Consider the following 20306-nt stretch of genomic DNA (forward strand, 5'->3'; position numbering starts at 1 on the left):
GTGCTAGGATTACATGCAGTGCTGGGGATGAATGAACCCAAAGCTTTTATGAAAAGACTTTTATTAACTGGGCTATATCCCCAGATTTTGTGTTTTTATTTTTAAGATAGGGTTTCCCTGTGTAACCTTGGGTGTCCTGGACTCACTTTGTAGACCAGGCTGGCCTCGCACTCACAGAGTTCTACCTGATGAGATTTCAGGTGTGGGCCACTGCGCCCACCTCCAGATACCTATTTTTATATCACCTTACTATATTTATCCCTATATTTGTCCCTAGCTCCACTAATGCTACTTTGTAAATCTTTATTACGATACTCTGTATAGTTCTTATTTGTTCTAACTTCTCATGTATTCTAGAGTATGGATATACCATAGTTTATTTGGTCATCACCCTATCAGTGTGGTGTGTCAAATTCTCTGCTTTTTGTTATTGTTCTTTTTAATGCTTTCAGACAAGAGGGAAAAGATGGAATATTGCCAATAACATTATTTATGAAGAGAAGCTTTCATGCTTTGAGCCTAAGAAACAGGGAAGCCTCTTGGTCAAAAGTACCTTCCCAGGGAAAATACTTGAGTTGGTGAACACTGAGTAGAAAGGGAGGGATTGTGGGCACTATTAACGGTAAACTTCAGCAATAGTGGTAAGGGAAATTTGTGGATGAAATTCTTAGAGCATTTGTTTAAAGAAAAAAAATGACATTTATACTTTACTTTGTGATCAGTAAGACAGTAAGTCTTTCTCATTATTCTGGGAATAAGTCTCAGAAATGCAGTCTTTAGTTGGCTTCTCAAAGCATTAATACTCAGATGGGTGTGGTGGTACAAGCCTAGAAAAAACGAGTTACTCTGGAGGCTGGCATAGGAGAATCACAAATCAAGATCAGTTTGCCATCTCAAGAGGAAAACTGTCCAACAGTTAGAACGCTTCTTAGCTCGCTTGAAATCCTGGGTTCCACCCTCAGCATTGGAAGTGGGTGGAAAAGCTTGGGGCATTCTCGTTTTGTGATAATGGGACTAGCGATTTCCGTATAACCGCGTCGGGCTAGTTTTTCACCTTCACTCGGCCAGCAGGTCTGTTTTTAATCATCTCCGGAGAAGCTAGGGTCAGTTAGATGTCGCTCCAGTGAAGATCAGCCGCACTTTATTTACTATTTAATGCTTTTCATTAAACTAAGCTCAGATACCTCTCTCTCCCTTAAAGGGAGACGCTAGAGGTCTACAAGTAAATTTTAAAAAAAGAATAAAAATGAAACGTCTACACAAGGACTTTCCTTTGTTGTGCGGGCTTGCTGTGAGCGGCCAGGCTGCTAAGGATATTTCACATGAAATCCGTCGCAACGCATCTTTCTGCCTAGCTTGGGATAAAACAGTGCCCGTCTTCGTTACTTCACTGCGGCAAACATCTGGGTGGCACGCAAGGCTCGACCACACTTGTAGGAGTGGAAACCAAGACTCCCGGAAGGAGGAAGTCACCCAAAGGTCAGCCAGAACGTCACCACTTAGCCCACAATGCGCAACTCGCCGGCCTGGAACCGGGGCCTCCACTGCTCCCCCGGGAGGAAGCCCAACACTCCGCACCCCATTGGAAGTGAAGAGGCAAGGGATCATGGGAGCCCGCCTGTCCTTCCGCACGCCCGGGCCAACCGTCCCCGCCGGGCCCGCTTCGGGGCGGGCGCACGTCGGCGGGGGGCGCACGCCCTGTGCGCGCAGGCGCGGCGGCGCGGGCGGCGTCTGCGCCGCGGGGGGTGGGGCCGCGCTGACGCGATTCTGTCCGCGTTGGAGCGGGCGGGCCGCCGCCAGAGCCTCCGCGGCCGCCGTGTGACGTGGCACAGCCGAACACTTAACGCCGAGCCGGAGCCGCCGCGCCAGTCGCCGAGAGGTCCCGGGCCCGCTGCGTCGCGTCCCGCCGCTTCGCCGACACGCCGGCCTGCGAGACGGGTCTCCTCTTGCCTTCCGCCCGCTTGGGAGTGAGCCGGCACCGAGAGGGCCCGCGGACGCACCGGACCCCCGCGTCGCACCGTCGCGAGTGCCACCGCCGCCATGGGCCTCACCATCTCCTCTCTTTTCTCGCGCCTCTTCGGCAAGAAGCAGATGCGCATTTTGATGGGTGAGCGAGGAGCCGGAGGCGGGGAAGGCCGGCCGTCCCGCCGGTGGCCCGGGGCCCAGCCCTCTCCGGCTGCGGTGGGGGAGGGCTGCCGAGAAGACGCCTTGAGGGGGAACAATGGGGCGAGGGGTGTGAGCTCCCCCTCGGAGGCTGAGCCAGAGCCGGGCCACATCTCCCGCTCTTGGCTTGGCGTGCCTTTCTCTCCCCGGGGAGGTTGAGATGTGGGGTCAGTACACGTTGGTGAAGCCCTTTCTGGGGGTACAGTCTTCCACATCACTGTCCTGGCTGTGGGCAGCGGTCGAGAGAGAGGCTGGGCCACTCCGCTCTTCCTCCTCCCCCTGTCCTGGTTGTGTCCGCCTTGTGCACACACCATTGGTATGTGACCCGGGCCAGGAGCCACCTGGGCAGGAAGTGACCAGGCCCACTGTAGCGATGAAGCACCCAAGGTTTGAGGAAAAGTCCCGAGTCTTCTGAGCTCCTTTTGCTAAACTTTGCCTTGCTCTGGTTTCGACTTCATTTTCTCATAATACTGAAGCTTAGTCTGTGAGAACGGAATTTACCCCTTGGCTGTCTTTCAGTTCCTAACCTGAAACGTTAAACCTATTTGGCTTACCATCTTTGCTTTTTCAAACTAATTTTATCCGTCTGGCCTGGATAATAATAAAAAGTAAACTTTTAGAATCGACTTCTTAAAAAGTCCTAAAGCACCAGAATCGATGTTATTAAAAAAAAAAAAAAAGTTTGTTTTAAAACTGCTCCTCAGTGACAGGTTCTCTTGCCGAGCGGAGGCTTTCACTTGGGCATTGTAGGCGGTCTCCCCTCCGTGCAGCAGTCCACCTCACAGCTGAGTGGCGAGGGCCTGAATAAGGCCTTTTAAAAAGCCCCTAGAATGCTCAGTGTTGACACTTGTTGAGTGTGAGAAGTGTTGTTTTGAGCACCACTACCACGGAGTGCTTCAGCTTCTGTAAGATTGCAGAGGATGGGTGCACAAGTCGGTTATTGTGTCATTCTCTTGTTCGCTCGGCTTCTTTATAACCCATAAAACAATTGTTCACGATTCATTCACAAAGCTAAGTGAAAATTTTTTTTTCACAGTTTTGCAGATACCCTTTATGAAGAGGGCAGTTATTTTGGGAGGGCAGGCGTGTAATTTAAGCTTCCAGTGGTTGGAAATTGGCAGTGTGAAAAAGAATCTGAAGTCAAAGGGAGGACTTTGTACTGTGATAAATGGGTTTCTTAGAGATTAGCCAGTACAAGATTGTGTTACTGAAAAGTAAAGATTCATTTATTGTAAATGAATTTTCATTGTCATGAAATATGGCTAAAGGGATAGAGGGAGCAGGGTGGAAGGATGCTTTAGCACATTGCTGTTTTTGAGAAACTTTTCTGCCAATCCCAAATGAAAGAAAACGGAAGAAGACAAACCATTAACAGGCTGTGACTAGGGAAGAGATTAAGTATTTGATCACTCTGGTTTGCTTTCTTTTTGTTGCTGTTATACGGTACAAGATTTATCTGTGTAGCTCTGACTGTCCTGGAAGTCACTGGGTAGATCAGGCTAGGCTCCAACTCGGAGAGCCATTTGCCTCTGCCTGCCAAATGCTGGAATTAAATGTGTTCACCATCACACCTGGCAGGTTTGCTGTTCGTATTTTACACTTTAATTTAGAAATACGCAGTTTTCCTTGTTTAAAAGCACTCTGGCCGTAAAGTCAACTTTTATGGCAACTCATCAGAGGAAGTAAGCATGTCATGCTTATGCGCATGAACTGGGAATATGATTCCTAAGTTTTGGGAGTTGTTTTCTTTTCTTTCTTGCTCTTTTTTTTTTTTTTTTTTTTTTTTTGGTCTTAGTGGCGTTATGAGTGGTTGAGCTTAATAATCACTTTTCATGCAGTGGCACACGCCCGTAATCCTAGCACTTTGGGAGGAAGATTCAGGCAGATCACTGTGATTTCATGCCAGCCTGGTCTGCAAAGCAACTCCAGGACAGCAAAGCCTACACAGAGGAACAAAGATCACTTCTAGTATTGGAATTCTAGTGAATGATTGTATGTACGCATGTGCGTATGTGCTCGTCTCTTTCCGTGTGTGTGTGGGGGGGTGGGTGGGGGGGGGGGGGGGGGGGGGGTGGTGGTGGTTTTGAGAATGGAACCCAAGGCCTTGTGCATGTACTCTACCCTAGCCTAGCCCTGACTTTTTTTTTTAAGAAGATGTCAGATCCCTTGGAACTGGAGTTACAGTTGTGAGCTATCATGGGTGCTGGGAATTGAACCTAGGTCCTTTGGAAATGCAGACAGTGATATTAACCATTGAGCCATCTTTCCAGCCTCCTGAATGATTTTCCCCTTTTTTTTTTTTTTTTTTTGTTTTAGTCAGGCTTATGTGTGCCCTTTGAGTCAGTAGCCTCTCATACGCTATTTTTTGGTGCTGGGTCTCTTGAGTTTTGAGCACATATGCACCCACTGAGCTCCATCTGTAGTCCTAGATTACTGTTCAGAAGGGTATTAAGAGACAGTAATTAGTCTGATTTAAAAGTCTGATTTGCTCAACCTTGCGAAAATGAAAGCTTAATTTCTATTCTAGCTGACCTCCCAAAATTAATTTGAGAAGGTATTGGAATATATAGCTAATAGTTAATCATAATTAAGAAATGAGCCAAGCCAGGAGTAACATGATAGTATATAGCAGCAATCTCTGCACCAAAGAGACTGAAACGAGAGGATATCAGATTTGAGGCCAGTAATACCATGTTTCAACACTGACAAATAAATAGTCAATGCATTATATTGAATTTAACATCTTCTAGACTGTTGATCCACAGAAATTATCTGCTAGTTATTTATAAGGAAAGTTTACTCATTTGAATAATACTGACTTCAAGTTAAAGGACAACTAGTTTTCAATTTAAATTACTCAGGAAGCCAGGGTTAGAAAGCAGTAGCTCTGAATTTTTAGGTAGGTCCATATCTTAGGTTCTATGATAGGTGTACTTTTGACAAATACTTAAATTTATTTCTGAAATTACTAATGTATTTTGTAGAGGAGTTACTAATTGTAACCTATTTTCTTTGAACTTGGGGAGAAGGCTTTTGGGGATGAAGTGTCTCTATTCACTGAGTTATCTTGCCAGGAGACAGGAGCTCATGTTGCCCAGGCTGGCCTGCTAACTATGTAGCTAAGGGTGATGTTAAATTTCTGATCTGAGTACAGGGAAGGATCTTCTGTTTGCTCATTTAAAAAATATGCTAATGCCAGGCACAGTTGCTAAGGCTACACAGAGAGACCTTGTTTTGGAAAACCAAAAGCCAAAAAATCAAACCAAATGTGTGTGTGTGTGTGTGTGTGTGTGTGTGTGTGTGTGTGTAATATACTAATACGTGAAGCTTTAAGCCAGAATGATACATTTTCCATGTTTTTTTTTTTTATTTCCTCAACATTTTATAAATCCTTTCATTAGGTAATTTTTGGTTCTGATTAGTCCTTTTTGTGAAATTTATACTTGAAAAAGTCATCGTCACCTGTAGTCCGTCCATTTCACTATTATTTACTTTATGTGGAGCTGAGGCCATTGTGTACTGCCCGATGTGGGTGCTGGGACTTGAACTCAGGTCCTCCAGAAGAGCAGCAGTGCTTCCCACTGAGCCATCTCTTCAGGCCCTACTTACTACATTTATTCTCCACGTTTCAGTACTCCAAAATTGTTTTGTGTTCCCTTTTTATTTAATATATTACAAGCATTTTCTATGCCATTATTTGCAAACATAATTACTAGCCTTTGATAATTTTTTGCTAATTAATTCGTTCATAAAAAGGAAAATACTCCCCAATTGTGTTGGGTAGAAGCAAAATCCAAACATTAATTTTAACAAAACCTAAATTTACTTTTCTGTACCTGGTAGGTCCAGTTTCTGTTTAGATGGTCAAACCCTGAGGAATTAGATAAAATATTAAAATATAGTATCTGTCTAGCACTGGCTGTCCTATAGACCAGGCTGGCCTTCAAGCTGGAGCTCTACCTGCCTCTGTCTCTTGAGTGCTGAGATTAAAAGTTGTGATGTTACCACAACTGCCCCTGCTTTTTTTCCCCCAAGAATACCTCATTTGGCTCCCTGCACTTACTTATCCCAGAATTTTAAAACGACACCAAGTAAACATAACATCCTAAAGATAAGATCACAGGACATAAGTACTATATGTGAAGATCACAGTGTATAAGTATTACGTGAGAGCTCTGGCATAAGAATTAGCTTTCTTACATTGGTGGGTGTTTTGTGAGACAAGGTCTTATATAGCCTAGTCTTGGTTTGAATTCCTCATTCTTCTGTTCAGTTTTGCATATTCTGAGATTACACCACTGACCAACTCTTACTTTTTCTGAGTTTTGTAAAATGTTCAAAATCTTAAGTCTCCTTTGGCCTTCAAGATGTCTCAGCACTTTCTGGCAAACCTGGCTACTGGAATTCAGTCCCCGGGATGGAATGGTGGAGGGACAGAAGTGGCTCCTGCAGACTGTCCTCTGACTTTCACAGGCACTGTCCATGCATGCATGTAGCTGCACATGCACACAGAGTAACTCACACACGAAGTGAACAAACTGTAGTAAAAGTGCCAGCTCTATAGTTTGTCAAATTCCAGAACATTTTCATGACTGCCCAAAATGAATCCCGTAACTTTTATCCGTCATTCCCATTTTACTCTTCGCCATTCATGGCAACCGCCAATACACTTTGTTTCTGTATGTTTTTCTGTTCTGGACATTTTAATTTTAAATGTCTGGTGTTTATACTTGTCCTAGTTGTTGTCCTAGTTTATGTAACATGTAGTTGTGTTCTGTGATGTTTGTGGCCTAAGGGAAGTTCCATTGTGTAGAAAACCACAGTTTGGTTTTCCATCTATTAGTTGATGGAAGTTGGTAGTTATTTTAACCCTCATGAATAACGTTATTGTGCACATTTGCGAACTGCTCTGTGTGGTGACTCAAACTCACAGAGATCCTCCTGCCTCTGACTCCCGAGTGTTGGAATTAAACTCATAACACCCCATCTTGCCCAAAAATAAATTTTGATGTTAATAAAGTTTGAACACAAGCACCCAAAGAATTCATAGAATTGAAAGATCTGATTGGTTTTTGCTCCTTTTTTTCCCTTTCTCTTTGCTGAAGATACCATTAAGCTACCCCCTTAGTTTTGCTCATCTTATTGCTACTGTTCCACATTTGAAAAACAAACACTTTGTGTAACACTTAACCTTTCTAGGGTCTGTGAAGCCACACTAGTCACTAGTATATGTCATAATACACCAGAAGGAAACAAACAAAAAACTGCAAGCAAAAAAGTGGTACCTAGTATCCACAAATGAGAGTCAGGTTCAATTACCATAGGGATAAAAATGAATGAGTGCTTGATTCCCATCTTCCCACCTCCTCAGCACCCCTCTTCACCTCCCAAATTCTCAAAGTTAAATTCCCAAATGTTGATGAGAGTAGTGGCCACATTCATGTTGTCAAAGCCTAAAGGGCCTTTTCTGTTTCTATCAAGAGGAGCGGTAACTTTCTTCCATTGAAACGGCCTCTCCAGAAAGATGCTGCTGTTTGCAGGATACAGAGTAGAAAAAGTTTTATAGGTGGAAGTCCAACTCCTGTAGCTTTTCATTTTTCCTGTACAAACTGAAAAAAGTCATGCACAGAAATATGAAATGGATGGATGAGGTTAAAACCTGCTAGCATTCTTTTCATGTGTTAAGTTGTTGTGGTTTGATTTAAACATTTAGGAGGTGTTTTTGCCTTAGCTAGTGCTCAGTTGATTTAGTTTTAAAATTCTGGGATAATTAAGTACAGGTAGTCAAGTGACATGTTCTTGAAAAAAAAAAAAAAGTAGGAGCAAGTGTGGTGACATGTTTTTAATCTCAACACTCAAGAGACAGAGGCAGGTAGAGCTCCGAGTTGAAGGCCAGCCTGGTCAATAGGACAGTCAGTGCTAGACAGAGAAACCCTGTCTTGAAAAACAAACAAAAAGATGAAGTTATTAGATATTGATCTTTATTTTTGAGCATTTTAGAATACAACAAGATATAGGGTTTGAGAGTCATACTTAAAAGTATTTAATTTGTTCTTCACTACTTCTATAATAAAGAGGCTTATATACACTTCTAATATAGGCATATGTTACCATATCCTCCTGCTTACTTGTGTTTCATGGGTTCAGAACAGAGACATCATTTAGCCATGTATGGTGGCACATGTCTGTATCCTAGCACTTCAGAAGCATCAGGATGCACAGGCCAGCTTTGGTACAATGTGAGTTTGAGGTCAGGTTGTGCTACATGAAATCCTGTTTTATAAAACAAGACAACAAAACTAAGAATTAGAGAAGAATATGATAGGACCATTTCCATAACACAAATCAAGACTTTGAATTGTATTTGTGCATATTTGATGTTGATACATGTTCAGGTAGCTGTAAAATTGGTCTTATTAGGAGACTAAGACAAAGTATAGATGTTTCCCCTTAGCATTTAGAGCTTTTTAAAAGAAAGGATTTCACTTTTAATTTTTAACTATGTGTATATGTGTGTCAGTGTGTGAGTTGTGCACATGAGTGCATGAGTGCAGGCCAGAAGAAGGCGTGGTGGGGGATCCTTAGAGCTGGAGTAACAGGCGCTTGTGTGCTGTCTGATAGCGGGTGCCAGGGACCAAACCAGTATTTGCTCTTAACCACTAAGTCATCTCTCCAGCATGAAGAGTGTTTATTTGAAAAACAACGTGTAAATACTGGATGGATTATTTTTTGGTCTAGAGATGTAGCTTAGTTGGTGTACTGGCTTCTTCCGTTCCTAACAGGCACAACTCTCCTATAATTCTAGCACGAGTACTCAGGCATATAGAGAAAGGAATATCAAGAGTTAAAGGCCATCCTCAGCCACATAATGAGTTTCATAACTGTACTTGCTACTGCTATAAATGACAATACAAGTATATGATAAGCAGATGGTCTCAGGTAGTCCCTGTGAAAGGGTTATTTGACTCCCAAAGGGGTTGCTATCCACAGGTTGAAAGCCATTGGTCTAAAAGGAAAAATGGAAAGGGAGAGAGGAAAAAAGGAAGTGTTGATTTGGAGGGGCAGGGCAGAAATGAGAAAAATTACATTTCTGTAATCAAGCAGTTAACTTTTACGTAGAAACAAAATTATTGTTGAATTGCTTCTTTATGTATAATTGATCATGGTGTCTTCTTCTAGTTGGATTGGATGCTGCTGGCAAGACGACAATTCTGTATAAACTGAAATTAGGGGAGATAGTCACCACCATTCCTACCATTGGTAAGAAAATTTATAGATGACTTTATTTGGTGAAAAATTTATATATATGTATATATATATATATTGTTAATCTTAGAGATGATTTTGGTAAGACTTAAAAAGCTATTCTAAAAGGATTTTACATTAAAGGGGTTTATTTTCTTGGTACCCTATTGTGCACAGTGGTCATTTTGTTTTGTTTTTTGTTTTTGTTTTTTTCCTTATAGGTTTTAATGTGGAAACAGTAGAGTATAAGAATATTTGTTTCACAGTATGGGATGTCGGTGGTCAAGATAAGATTAGGCCTCTCTGGAGGCATTACTTCCAAAATACCCAGGTGAGAAATGCTACATATTTGTAACTTTAATTTATAACTTTCATATTCTAAATTGTATGTTGAGTATTTATTCAGCTTATTTTCTTCTCATCACCAGGCTCTTTCTTTAGTATGCTCTTACTCGCACCTTTGAAAGTTCAGTTATGCCATGTGCAGTGGTGCACGCTTGTGATCCCAGCACTGGGAGAGGCAGAGGGAGGTGGATCTCTGTGAATTCCAGCCAGCCTGCTACAAAGTGAATCCAGGACAGCCAAGGCTACACAGAGAAACCCTGTCTCGAAAACAAACAAAACAACAACAAAAAATTCAGTTACATAGTGTGGTAGAAGTAAATGTGGCTTTTCCAGTAAGACTTTGAATTTTCAAGAATGGATTATTTCATTGGTAGTTCTTTTTATTTTAACCTTAATTTTGGGGTTAAAACACATACCTGAATTAAGATATGTATCACAGTGGATCCAGTCAGACAGTGGTACAGCTCAAGTTATCTGTGTTACCTTGTGAGGATATTTTCATATTATTATATAGGATTTGCTGGTGAGAAAGAGACCATCGTGATTGTATAGATTATGAGTTGTCAGAGTTGGTTGCATTTTGGAGCACTGGGAGAGTTTTGAAAGATCTCAAAAGTCTAGTCCTAAGTCAGCATCTTGGCATGTAAGCCATGCAGTCTTGGTGTTCTAGCACGCTAGATGCAGATGAGCCTCCTGCTTGTCTGTTAAAAATACGGATTGATTCAGTAGGACAAGCTTCTTAGATTTTGTACTTCTAGCAGGTTCTCTTGTGGTATTGATGCTAGTGTGAGTTCTTACAACAGCAACTCTTAACGTGTCACTGTGGGGAGGCCTCGTGGATGTTTAACAGCGTCCTTAGTGCCTGCCCACTAAACGCTCTACCTTTCCAGTCAGGTTGTGAGAACCACAAATGGCTTGCACTTACACCAGAAAAACTCTCTAGGGACAAAATCCTTTCCTGATGAGAACAACTATTCTAGCTGTCTTGTTACTGTGTTTTCTCTCTCTTCTGAGTGATGGCATTGCAGGCATGCACCATTTTATTGGGGCTTTTAAATATGAGAAACTGAAATTTAGAAGTGCTTCAAGCTTGAGGATTGAGTAGTGGCATTTTCCTAAAATTATAGCACTTGGGAAGTAGGAGGATAAATCTAAATTCGAGTCCAGCCTACTCTGGATAGCAAGTTCTAGGAAAGCTAAGGCTGCCCAGGGAGAGCCTGGCTTTAAAAAGAAGATTGAGGTTTTTTTTTTTTTTTTTTTTTTTTTTTTTTTTTTTTTTTTGTTAACCTGGTCTCAGTCCTCCTGTCTTTTCTACCATACCATACACATCAAGTCTTGTTTACTATCAAAGTTAAGAAGTTTTTGAAGTAGTATATTAAATTGGATATTTAAGATTTGCAGTTTTGTGCTTATTCTCCATTGATGTACATTGTTGCCTGGTAGCAGTGATCACCAATCCTGGCTTAAGTAATATATCTCATTAAGTATGTATGAACAGAAAAATAAATATGTGGCGTAATTTTTTTTACTGAAAAATAAGAATGTGTTCACATGGCTTTGGATAGAAAACAGATTTTGCAAAAGTAAAGATTAAAAAAAAAACTTCATTGTGGAAATAGAAACTAACACAGTAAGCTCTCATGTGTAACTGGTGCATTATCAGTTATTAGGACATGGCCAGTATGTTTATAGTGCTCATCTGCAATGTGCTATCACCTTCAACTGTTTTAAGATAAGATGTAGATATTTATTTTAGGGAGTATATTTTTGAGACAAAATTGGGCACCATGTAAATCTTGCTGTTTTTTAAATGTTAAAAGCAATAGTATTATCTCTGTATTTGTTTAGAATGCTCTTTAACACATGTGAATCATAAATTTGAGATTAAATCTATTTCTGGCCTCTTTGAACAACCCATAGTATTAAAAGCCAGAGCATTCTTCATCCTAGTGAGCTCTTGCTTGCTAGGGAAAGCTTTATGTGGCCAGGTGTAATTACAGCTTAGCTGTTTTAGCTTGCATTGCTAGCATTCCTAACCAATTCTTTTAACTCTTAACACTTAAACAAAACTAATTTCTTATTGTGGTAAATTCTTTCAAGAGATAATTCCAATTCTTTTACTTTTCTAAATAATTTATTTGGTTTTTTGTTTTCTTTTTTTTTATTTTTTGAGACAGGATTTCTCTGTGTAGCCTTGGCTGTCCTGGACTCCTCTTTGTAGTCCAGGCTGGTCTTGAACTTGAAGCAGCCCACCTGCCTCTGCCTCCCTGAGTACTGGTGATTATAGGTGTGTGACATCACACCTGGCTCATTTGTAAAAAAAAAAAAAGATTCATTTTATTTTGTGTGTATGCACTTTTTGCCTACAAATATGTAAGTGTACCACACACATGCCTGGTGCCTGCAGAGCCAGAAGATGTACTAGGGTACTAGGAACTGACCCTGGGTCCTTTACCAGAGCAAGAAGTATTCTTAATCACTGAACCAACTTTGCTGCCCCCAATGTATTTGGCTTTTTAAGTAGTTTTTTTCTTAGAACAGATGTGTTTACTTTTAGAAGCCTAGCTTTTCCATACTGTTGATCCTAGGCTATTACAGGAAAGGACTAACTTAGAATTTATTCTTAAGTTGGGCATGGTGTCTCATGCCTGTAATTCTTAGAATCTCTTACTAATGTTACTTGGAACTGATGACATTATTTACATTTAGAAAAAAATGAAAATGTAATGTTAGAAAAAGATATTGGGCTGGGAAGATGGCCCAGCAGTTAAGAGTGCTAGTTGCTCTCCTTAAAGGCCTCGCTTTAATTTCCAGCACCCAGATGGTGCCTCCCAAGCATCTGTATCTCCAGTTTCAGGGGATCGAATGCCCTCTTGTGACATCTGTGCCTGCAGGCTCTTACATGTGTGTGCATATGAAACAGTCAGGCACACAAACACACACCCATTAAAAAGATAAAATTAATTATTTTTAAAAATTCTGTAAGGGCTAGAGTTGTGGAAAGTACATTTAACCAAACACTTAAGTATAATATAAGGTGTAGACTTTTATTTTAACTGAGGTGCAGTTTAACTACTGTTTTGCTGAGGATTTCATATACTGTGCCATTTGAAATTTTTCAGAAAAGTCTTCTTCAGTTTTTTGAGACAGGGTTTCTCTGTGCAGCCCTGGCTGTCCTGGCCTTTGTAGACTAGGCTGGCCTCAAGGAGATCCACGTGCCTCTGCTTCCCTAAATCCTGGGATTACAGGCGTATGCCACCATGCCTGGCTTCAGAAAAGTCTTAATTAATTTGTTTCCTAATGCCACTTCTTTTGTTGTATAAAATTGTGTTATTTGTGGATATCTTCAAAATTCTTACTGCAGCCTTTTATGTTATAAATTTCTTACTTGATCATGCAGACCTTGAATTTTTCATGAGATATTTGCTTAGGGCTTGTTTCTTCCAATTAGAGAATTAGCCAGCTACATTTTAGAGCAAGACTTCATTCTTTCTATGATGAAGTATATACAAACCATTGACCAAGTAGGTTATGTTGATATATTTAGGAATATACATGCTAACAACAAAGAAAAAAAGTTCATGAATTTGAAAGAGAACAAAGGGTTTGGGGGTAGGTACATGGGAGGTGTTGGAGGGAGAAAGGGGAAAGGGAAAATGATGTAATTATAATATAAAAAATAAATACATAATAAAATTTAAATTTAAAAGATGTATTTACAAAATTCTGTTACTAATGAAAATACCTTTTCTTAAAGAATAACTTTAAACTGTTGGAAAGTTATTCTTGTAATCAAACACCTTAAAAGAACATGATGGTACCGTTCGTTACGCAGTTCTCCAATCCAATTTGTTTTAAACAAAAAAACTAATGAAGTGTGTCATCTATCCTTTTTACACTTTGTACATGCCTTTACTGGATACATAAATCTACATAGCTCATAATTTTTTAGGAGCCTTTGTTTATTTTCTTTTTGTTCTACTGTGTAGCCTTTGTTTTATTTTTGAGACTGTGTCTCTCATAGCATATACCACCCTGGTGGAAATCAGAGTCCCTTAGAACTTGTGATCTCCTGCCTCTGCTTCCTGAATGTTGGAATCACAGAGGAGTGCAACACTATACCCAGTTTTATTCAGTCCAAGACCTCAAACTCAGACTTCTTACATGCCAGGCAAGCATTCTACCCTCTACAGCTCTTTTGCTACTTGCATGTTACTGTATTTAAATACAATAGGGAAGAGGAAAGGGTTACAGTTATTTCTCTTACATTGAGAAAGGTAGTCATTGGTTAATAAGTTTTTTCTGTTTTGTTTGTGTGTGTGTGTTTTTATTTGAAGTAAGAATATAGGTTAAAATCACATGGTGTTTAAAACAGTTTTCAATATAAGCCTTGAGCTTATCTTTGTGTTGCTTATTTGGTTTTTATTTTAATAAGAATGTCTTAGGGTTACTTATTGCTGTGACCAATGCAGCTTGGGGAGGAAAGGGTTGATTTGGCCTAGGCTTCCATAGCACTCTTCATCATTAAAGGGAGTCAGGACAGGAACTCAAGCAGGGCAGGAACCTAGATGCAGGAGCTGATAGAAGATGGATATTTACTGGCTTGCACAGCCTGCTTTTTTATAGAATCCAGGACCACTAGCACAGGAATGGCACCACTTACAATGTACTGGGCCTTCATACATCAATCACTAGGTAAGAAAATGCCCTCCAGGTCTGCCTCTGTAGCCTGATCTTATGGAGGCATTTTTCCACTGAGGTTCCCTCGTGTCAGATTGCATCAAGCTGACATAAAATTAACCTGAACAGAAACTTTTTCTTCTTAATTTAAGATAATGATTTAAGTTGAACAATGGTTGTGCATGCCTATAATCCCAGCATTTGGAAGGTAGAGGCTCTGTGAGTTCCAGGCAAGCTGGGTCTACAGAGTGAGCTCCAGGACAGCCAAGGCTACACAAAGAAACCTGTCTTGAAAAAAAAACAGAAAACAAAAATCACTGTTTTCTCTCTGTGTGTGTGTGTGGGGGGGGGGGGGGGAGTGCCACTGAGACACAACCAGCATTGTAGGGAGTAATCTTTTCTTATGTGGGTTCTGTGGATCAAACTCAGGTCATCATGTGCCTTTACCTGCTGAACTGTCTTGCTAGACCCATGTTGGAGACTTTAAAAAACTATTTTAAACCCTCTGTGATCAAACCCTATGATCAACGCAACTCAGAACCACCAGCCCAGGGATAGCACTACCCACCCTGGGCTGGGTCCTTACATATTCGTAACGAAATAAGAAGATGACCTGCAGCTGATCTTTGTTTGTTGTTTGTTTTTGTTTTGTTTTTGAAGACAGTAACAGCCCTGGCTGACCTGGAACTCACTTTGTGGACCAGGCTTGCCTCAAACTCACAGAGATTCACCTGCCTCTGCCTCCCAGGTGCTAGGATTAAAGGCATGTGACACCACACCCAACTCAACAGCTGGATCTTACGGAGGCATTTTCTCATGAGGTTTCCTTCTTTCTGATGACTCTAGATTGTTGACATAAAACTAGCCAGACGCAAGAACATTATTTTCTACCTCATGTCTAATATTCCATACTGTTTTGCTGCGTATTTTATATTTAGTGTGACCTTTAAGTTTAACTGTTATAATTTATTGAAAAATTTTCCCCTAGGGTCTTATTTTTGTGGTAGATAGCAATGATCGTGAAAGAATTCAGGAAGGAGCAGCTGTGCTGCAGAAAATGGTAAGTATGTACTTTAATTTGATCATTTTCAAGATGTATCATTTTGGGTATTGTAGTTCGTTACACATTTTAGATGTAGAAATAAACTTGGGAAACTATATTGTTTCCAAGTCCTTAAGAATGCACAGAAAAGCCTTCTATGCCCTGACCCTGTTATATAGTCACTTATTTTAAACTTCATGTAAGTGTAACCATTTAAAACTTGAGTTTTTGATATATCATAGGGTTTTTTGAACTTTATCCACATTATATAATGTATCACAGTTACTTATTCTTACCAACTTTTTGCTTATTTGGTTGGTTGGTTGGTTTTGGTTTCTCTGTATAGCTTTGGCTGACTCATTTTGTAGACCAGGCTGGTCTGGAAGTCAGAGATGTGCTTGCCTTTGCCCAGAGTACTGGGATGAAAGGTGTAACCTCATCACGCCTGGCTTCTTACCAATTTTTATCTGTTCCTGGTACGTCTCTTGTACTGGGAAAGATAGAAGTTCAAAAAAGAATCATAACAAAGTAAGCTTGCTACTTAAATACCATATGGTCATGGAATACATACTTTGGTACATATTTTTGTCCTTTGTCAGTTCTGAACCTGAGTTCTAATCATGAAGGGTGAATAAATGATATATATCATATAATGTAGGATGATTGGCTTTGAACAGTTTTGCTACGGGAATGGCAGCACAGGGTTGTGATTCTCAGCACTGGGGAAGCAAAAGCAGTAAAATTGCAATTTTGAGGCTAGTCTAGGTGATAAATAGTAACAAAGCAAAAAAAATGTTTATTTTCTTAAAGGCAAATCATTATTTGATCAAACTGAAGGATGAGATTTACAAGAGTGCTTAATTTACATTGAGAAATTTAATTGGTGTTTAATAGCTTGCTTAGTGTTGAATAAGACATATATTTAGGAGGATTGTTGAATAGTCTGACTTTAGATGGGTAGCTGCTAATGGTTCAGCCTTTGTCTTCAGCTTCTGGAAGATGAGCTGCAGGATGCAGTGCTGCTGCTTTTTGCAAACAAACAGGATTTGCCAAATGCTATGGCCATCAGCGAGATGACAGACAAGTTAGGTCTTCAGTCTCTCCGTAACAGGACAGTAAGTATTCGTAGGTGATGCTAACCTCCTCACTGGTGAAATTAGGATAAGTAGGTTAAGATTCAGTTGCCTGTTTTTTAGTATTATTTGGAAGTAAAGTCTTACTGTAGTCTTGGTTGGCTTGGAACCATGTAGAACAGGCTGGACTCAGAGAGAGCTGCCTACCTCTGCATGTGCCACAATGCCCATCCAGCTTAAATGTGTAATAATTATTTCCATTGGACAGATACAACATTTATAAAAATATGGCAAAATGGTTTATAGAAAACATGTAACATACTAAAAAATCATCACTTTCATGCTTTATTTTAAAACTATAAATACAGCATTAAAATTTGCTTTTAGAAATATTAATAGTCAGGCTAGAGAGATGGCTCAGTAGTTAAGAGCACTGTCTGCTCTTCCAGAGGTCCTGAGTTCAATTCCCAGCAACCACATAATGGCTCATAACCATCTTTCCTGGGATCTGATGGCCTCTTTTGGCATGTAGGTGTGCATGCAAACAAATAAATAAATCTTTAAAGAATATTGATAGTCTCGTTTTCCTGTTTTAACTTTTTTTTAATTTATGTTCTATATTGATGCATTAACAGTCTAAGAGTTGAATATGTATAGATTACAGACATTGTTAATTTTGTTTCATTCAAATAGGTCTCCAGCTATTTAATTTTTTTTTATGTTTTATTTTTACTGTTTCTTGGGGTGTTGGGATGTGAACCCAGAGTTGTCCTTGCACAAGTTAGGAAGATCAGGGTAATCACTGTACCACTGAGCTGTATCTCCAGCATAGCAAGAATTTGATACTTGGCTTTCTTTTTTAGGGGTTGCTTACTAAGTAATCTATGCCAGCCTTGAGCTTAGGGACATCCTCCTGCTCTGCTCTTCTTCCCTGCGTGCAGGCATGCTATCATACCAAGGTCCACCTTTTGAGTTGTTCATAAAAGTCCCGGGACATAGCAACTGTATTTTCGATCATATTGTTTAGTACTTGCCGCTTATTAACTTCAAAACCTCTATGGAGGAACCTCTACTGATACATTTTTTTGAAGATACTCTGAATACAAAATTATAAGAAATACTGTGCTTACTATCAAGTAGCTTATCATTTTACATCAGTGATTGATGTGTTGGCAAAATCCAACACATACAAATTGTATCGCAGACATGAGACCATATCTTCAAAAAACAAAAGATGCTGTCAAAAACTGAGTGTCCCATACTTTACAACAGCTTTGCATTACCTTGCCAACAAGGGGATACTATTTGTTTATTGTATAGCCTGTTGCAATGTCCCATGTGAATTAAAAAAAGATACCTGATAAAAGATAGAAAATTTTCATGCTGTGGAGCTATGAATTTGTGTCCTCCCCTACCTTTTGGGTTACTAGGGTATTTGGTATTCAGATAATTGGCAGCATGGTAAACCTACAGTTACCTTGCAATGTTAAAATAAGTTTTTTTTTAATTGTGAAATAAGGCTCTTCAGTTAAAAATTAATAAATTATCCATTAAATGTGAATTGTTTTCTAGATGTTTGAAGTTTTTGAGATAAGGTCTCTTTTTAAAAAATATTTAGATTTTTATTGTTTCATACAAGCAATTAATCTTTACTGTGTAAAAAGTGAAAAATTTTGGAATATCTGAGACCAAATAATCTTTAGTCTCACATATTATATGCTAAAATTAAAGTAAAATTATGGGGGCTGGAGAGATGGCTCAGAGGTTAAGAGCACTGGCTGCTCTTCCAGAGGTCCTGAGTTCAATTCCCCGCAACCACATGGTGGCTCATAATCATCTATGATGAGATCTGGCGCCTTCTGGTAGTATGCTGGTAAAACACTGTACATGTAGTAAATTAATTGATTAAATCTTTTTTAAAAAGTAAGACTATGTGAAAAGTATCAACAAACATCTTTTAGAAATTTACCCCTTTGAGACTGGGAATGTGGCTTAAATGGCAGAGGACTTGCCTAGCACATAGGAGGCCCCGGGTATGATCTAGCGCTACAAAAACAAAGGTAAAAACATTTGCACATGTGTCCTACGTAGTTTATGGGAAAAGAGAGGATCTATGGACCAGATGAGTAGTTAGAGATTTTCCCATTACTCCTTATTATGTGGGAGAACACTTTATAAACCAATAAATCTATGGAATGATAGATGTGGTTTTAAATGGGTACAGTGAGAAACGAGGTGTGAGAAAATTTCTGAAGTATAGTTTTGAGTAACCTTTGTAGTTACTGAGAGCATTCAGTTCATGATCACTTATTTCCTTATGTTTATTACTGTGAGTTTATAGTTTCTATTTTGCATACTTTCAATTACTTAGTCAGTAGGGCCCTTGGGCATTTATGGGAAGGGACTTAGTACTTTCTGTTTTAAAAAGTCATTCTATATTGTTAATCTTGTATTTTCTTGTCCTTTTTTCACAGTGGTATGTCCAAGCCACTTGTGCTACACAAGGAACTGGTCTGTATGAGGGACTCGATTGGCTGTCAAATGAACTTTCAAAACGTTAAAAGAAACTGAAGATCCAACCAAGGACACATTTGATAGAATTGGTCTAGGCTTGTTACAACAAAATTAGTTTGCATCTTGGTTATTAAAGGATACCTGAGACAGGTTTGGGCAGAAATTACAGCATTTAAAACTTGTTTTGTTGCCAATTATTGTTTACCAAGTACGATGTTGCTGCTTAGCAATATGCTTGGGTTTAAGAGAAATTCTCCTTGGTGGGAAAAAGTATCCATTATTAGATTTCCCTTAAACCTAAATGCCAGGATATATAGATATTGTGACACCTTTAAACAAATCTGTTTTGAGTGTTTTTTGAGCCCACACCAATAATGTTTTAAAGTTACTCCCTTGATACTTTACTGATAACTTTATCATTCCCAGGACAGTCTGCTGATTTAAAAATGTAGCATTCCATTTGTATTTATTTCTACCCCTTGCCAGAAAAGATTTTTTAATACTGCTTGTGCCGGCCAGGGACACGCTCCAAAACACTATCCAGTTTTCTTGTACTGAGGACCCCACCACCCTCACATTATCCACTCCTGGATCCCACCAGCCAAACTCACCTCCATGTGGTTTGGGTTTGGTGGCTAATTCTGTGCTGGTTGCAAAGAGTTCATATTGTAACTTTTACTACTCAGCAGATTGTCTTCCTTTATATTGTTATCTTTTTTATGTTGCATGTTGCTTTTGGAATCAGCCTGACTCTTTGCCCAGTATATGATAGTTCTGCTATTTTACTGTTTATTGATGAACATATCTTCATTAAGGATTTTTAAAAACTCATCAAAGTCAATGAATAAGTTTTCTTTATAACCCATTTGAAATTATTCCTAATAAAATGATTAAAAAAAAAAACACAATGTGTTCTTTTTAGCCTTTTCAGTATTTAAAACTGATTTCCTTACATAGCAGATTCTAGGCACGAGTGTGTCTTCCTCATAGTGGCTCCTTCTCTCACAGGGTGTCCCGTTCAAGCCTCCTCACCCTCAAACGCATAATCTAGCCCCATTTTCCAACACGATGGCCAGCTGGATCTAGAAGCTATAGTCCAGTGAAACCCCCGTCTAAGTCTTCTTCCTACATGGTAGGGCCAATTAGACAAATCCCAGCTAGTTTACTAATGCTTTACGTTGGCAGTAAGCTGACTAAGTGCATTAAAGTAAGCACTGTGAAGAATTTTATTTTTCCTAATAGAA

The 20306-nt window shown here is 39.7% G+C and overlaps 1 protein-coding gene across 1 annotated transcript; it reads left to right on the top strand.

Moving 5' to 3' along the window:
* The first annotated feature begins 1746 nt into the window (after positions 1-1746).
* On the top strand, positions 1747-19964 carry Arf4 (ADP ribosylation factor 4). The gene is made up of 6 exons (XM_055612440.1): positions 1747-2107; positions 9343-9423; positions 9630-9739; positions 15422-15493; positions 16465-16590; positions 19023-19964. Exons 1-6 carry the CDS (start codon positions 2041-2043, stop codon positions 19107-19109), a joined length of 543 nt encoding a protein of 180 aa, XP_055468415.1. The 5' UTR covers positions 1747-2040; the 3' UTR covers positions 19110-19964.
* The last annotated feature ends 342 nt before the right edge of the window (positions 19965-20306 follow it).

Source organism: Psammomys obesus, unplaced genomic scaffold (genome assembly GCF_907164565.1).
Source record: "Psammomys obesus unplaced genomic scaffold, mPsaObe1.curated_primary_1811, whole genome shotgun sequence".
Taxonomy (NCBI): Eukaryota; Metazoa; Chordata; class Mammalia; order Rodentia; family Muridae; genus Psammomys; species Psammomys obesus.

Excerpts from the sequence above, each read along its gene's own strand:
- Arf4 (XM_055612440.1), top strand. The coding sequence starts at position 2,041 with ATGGGCCTCACCATCTCCTCTCTTTTCTCGCGCCTCTTCGGCAAGAAG. Across the intron at positions 2,108-9,342 it reads GCAGATGCGCATTTTGATGG|TTGGATTGGATGCTGCTGGC; the intron begins GTGAGCGAGGAG and ends GTCTTCTTCTAG. Across the intron at positions 15,494-16,464 it reads CAGCTGTGCTGCAGAAAATG|CTTCTGGAAGATGAGCTGCA; the intron begins GTAAGTATGTAC and ends CTTTGTCTTCAG.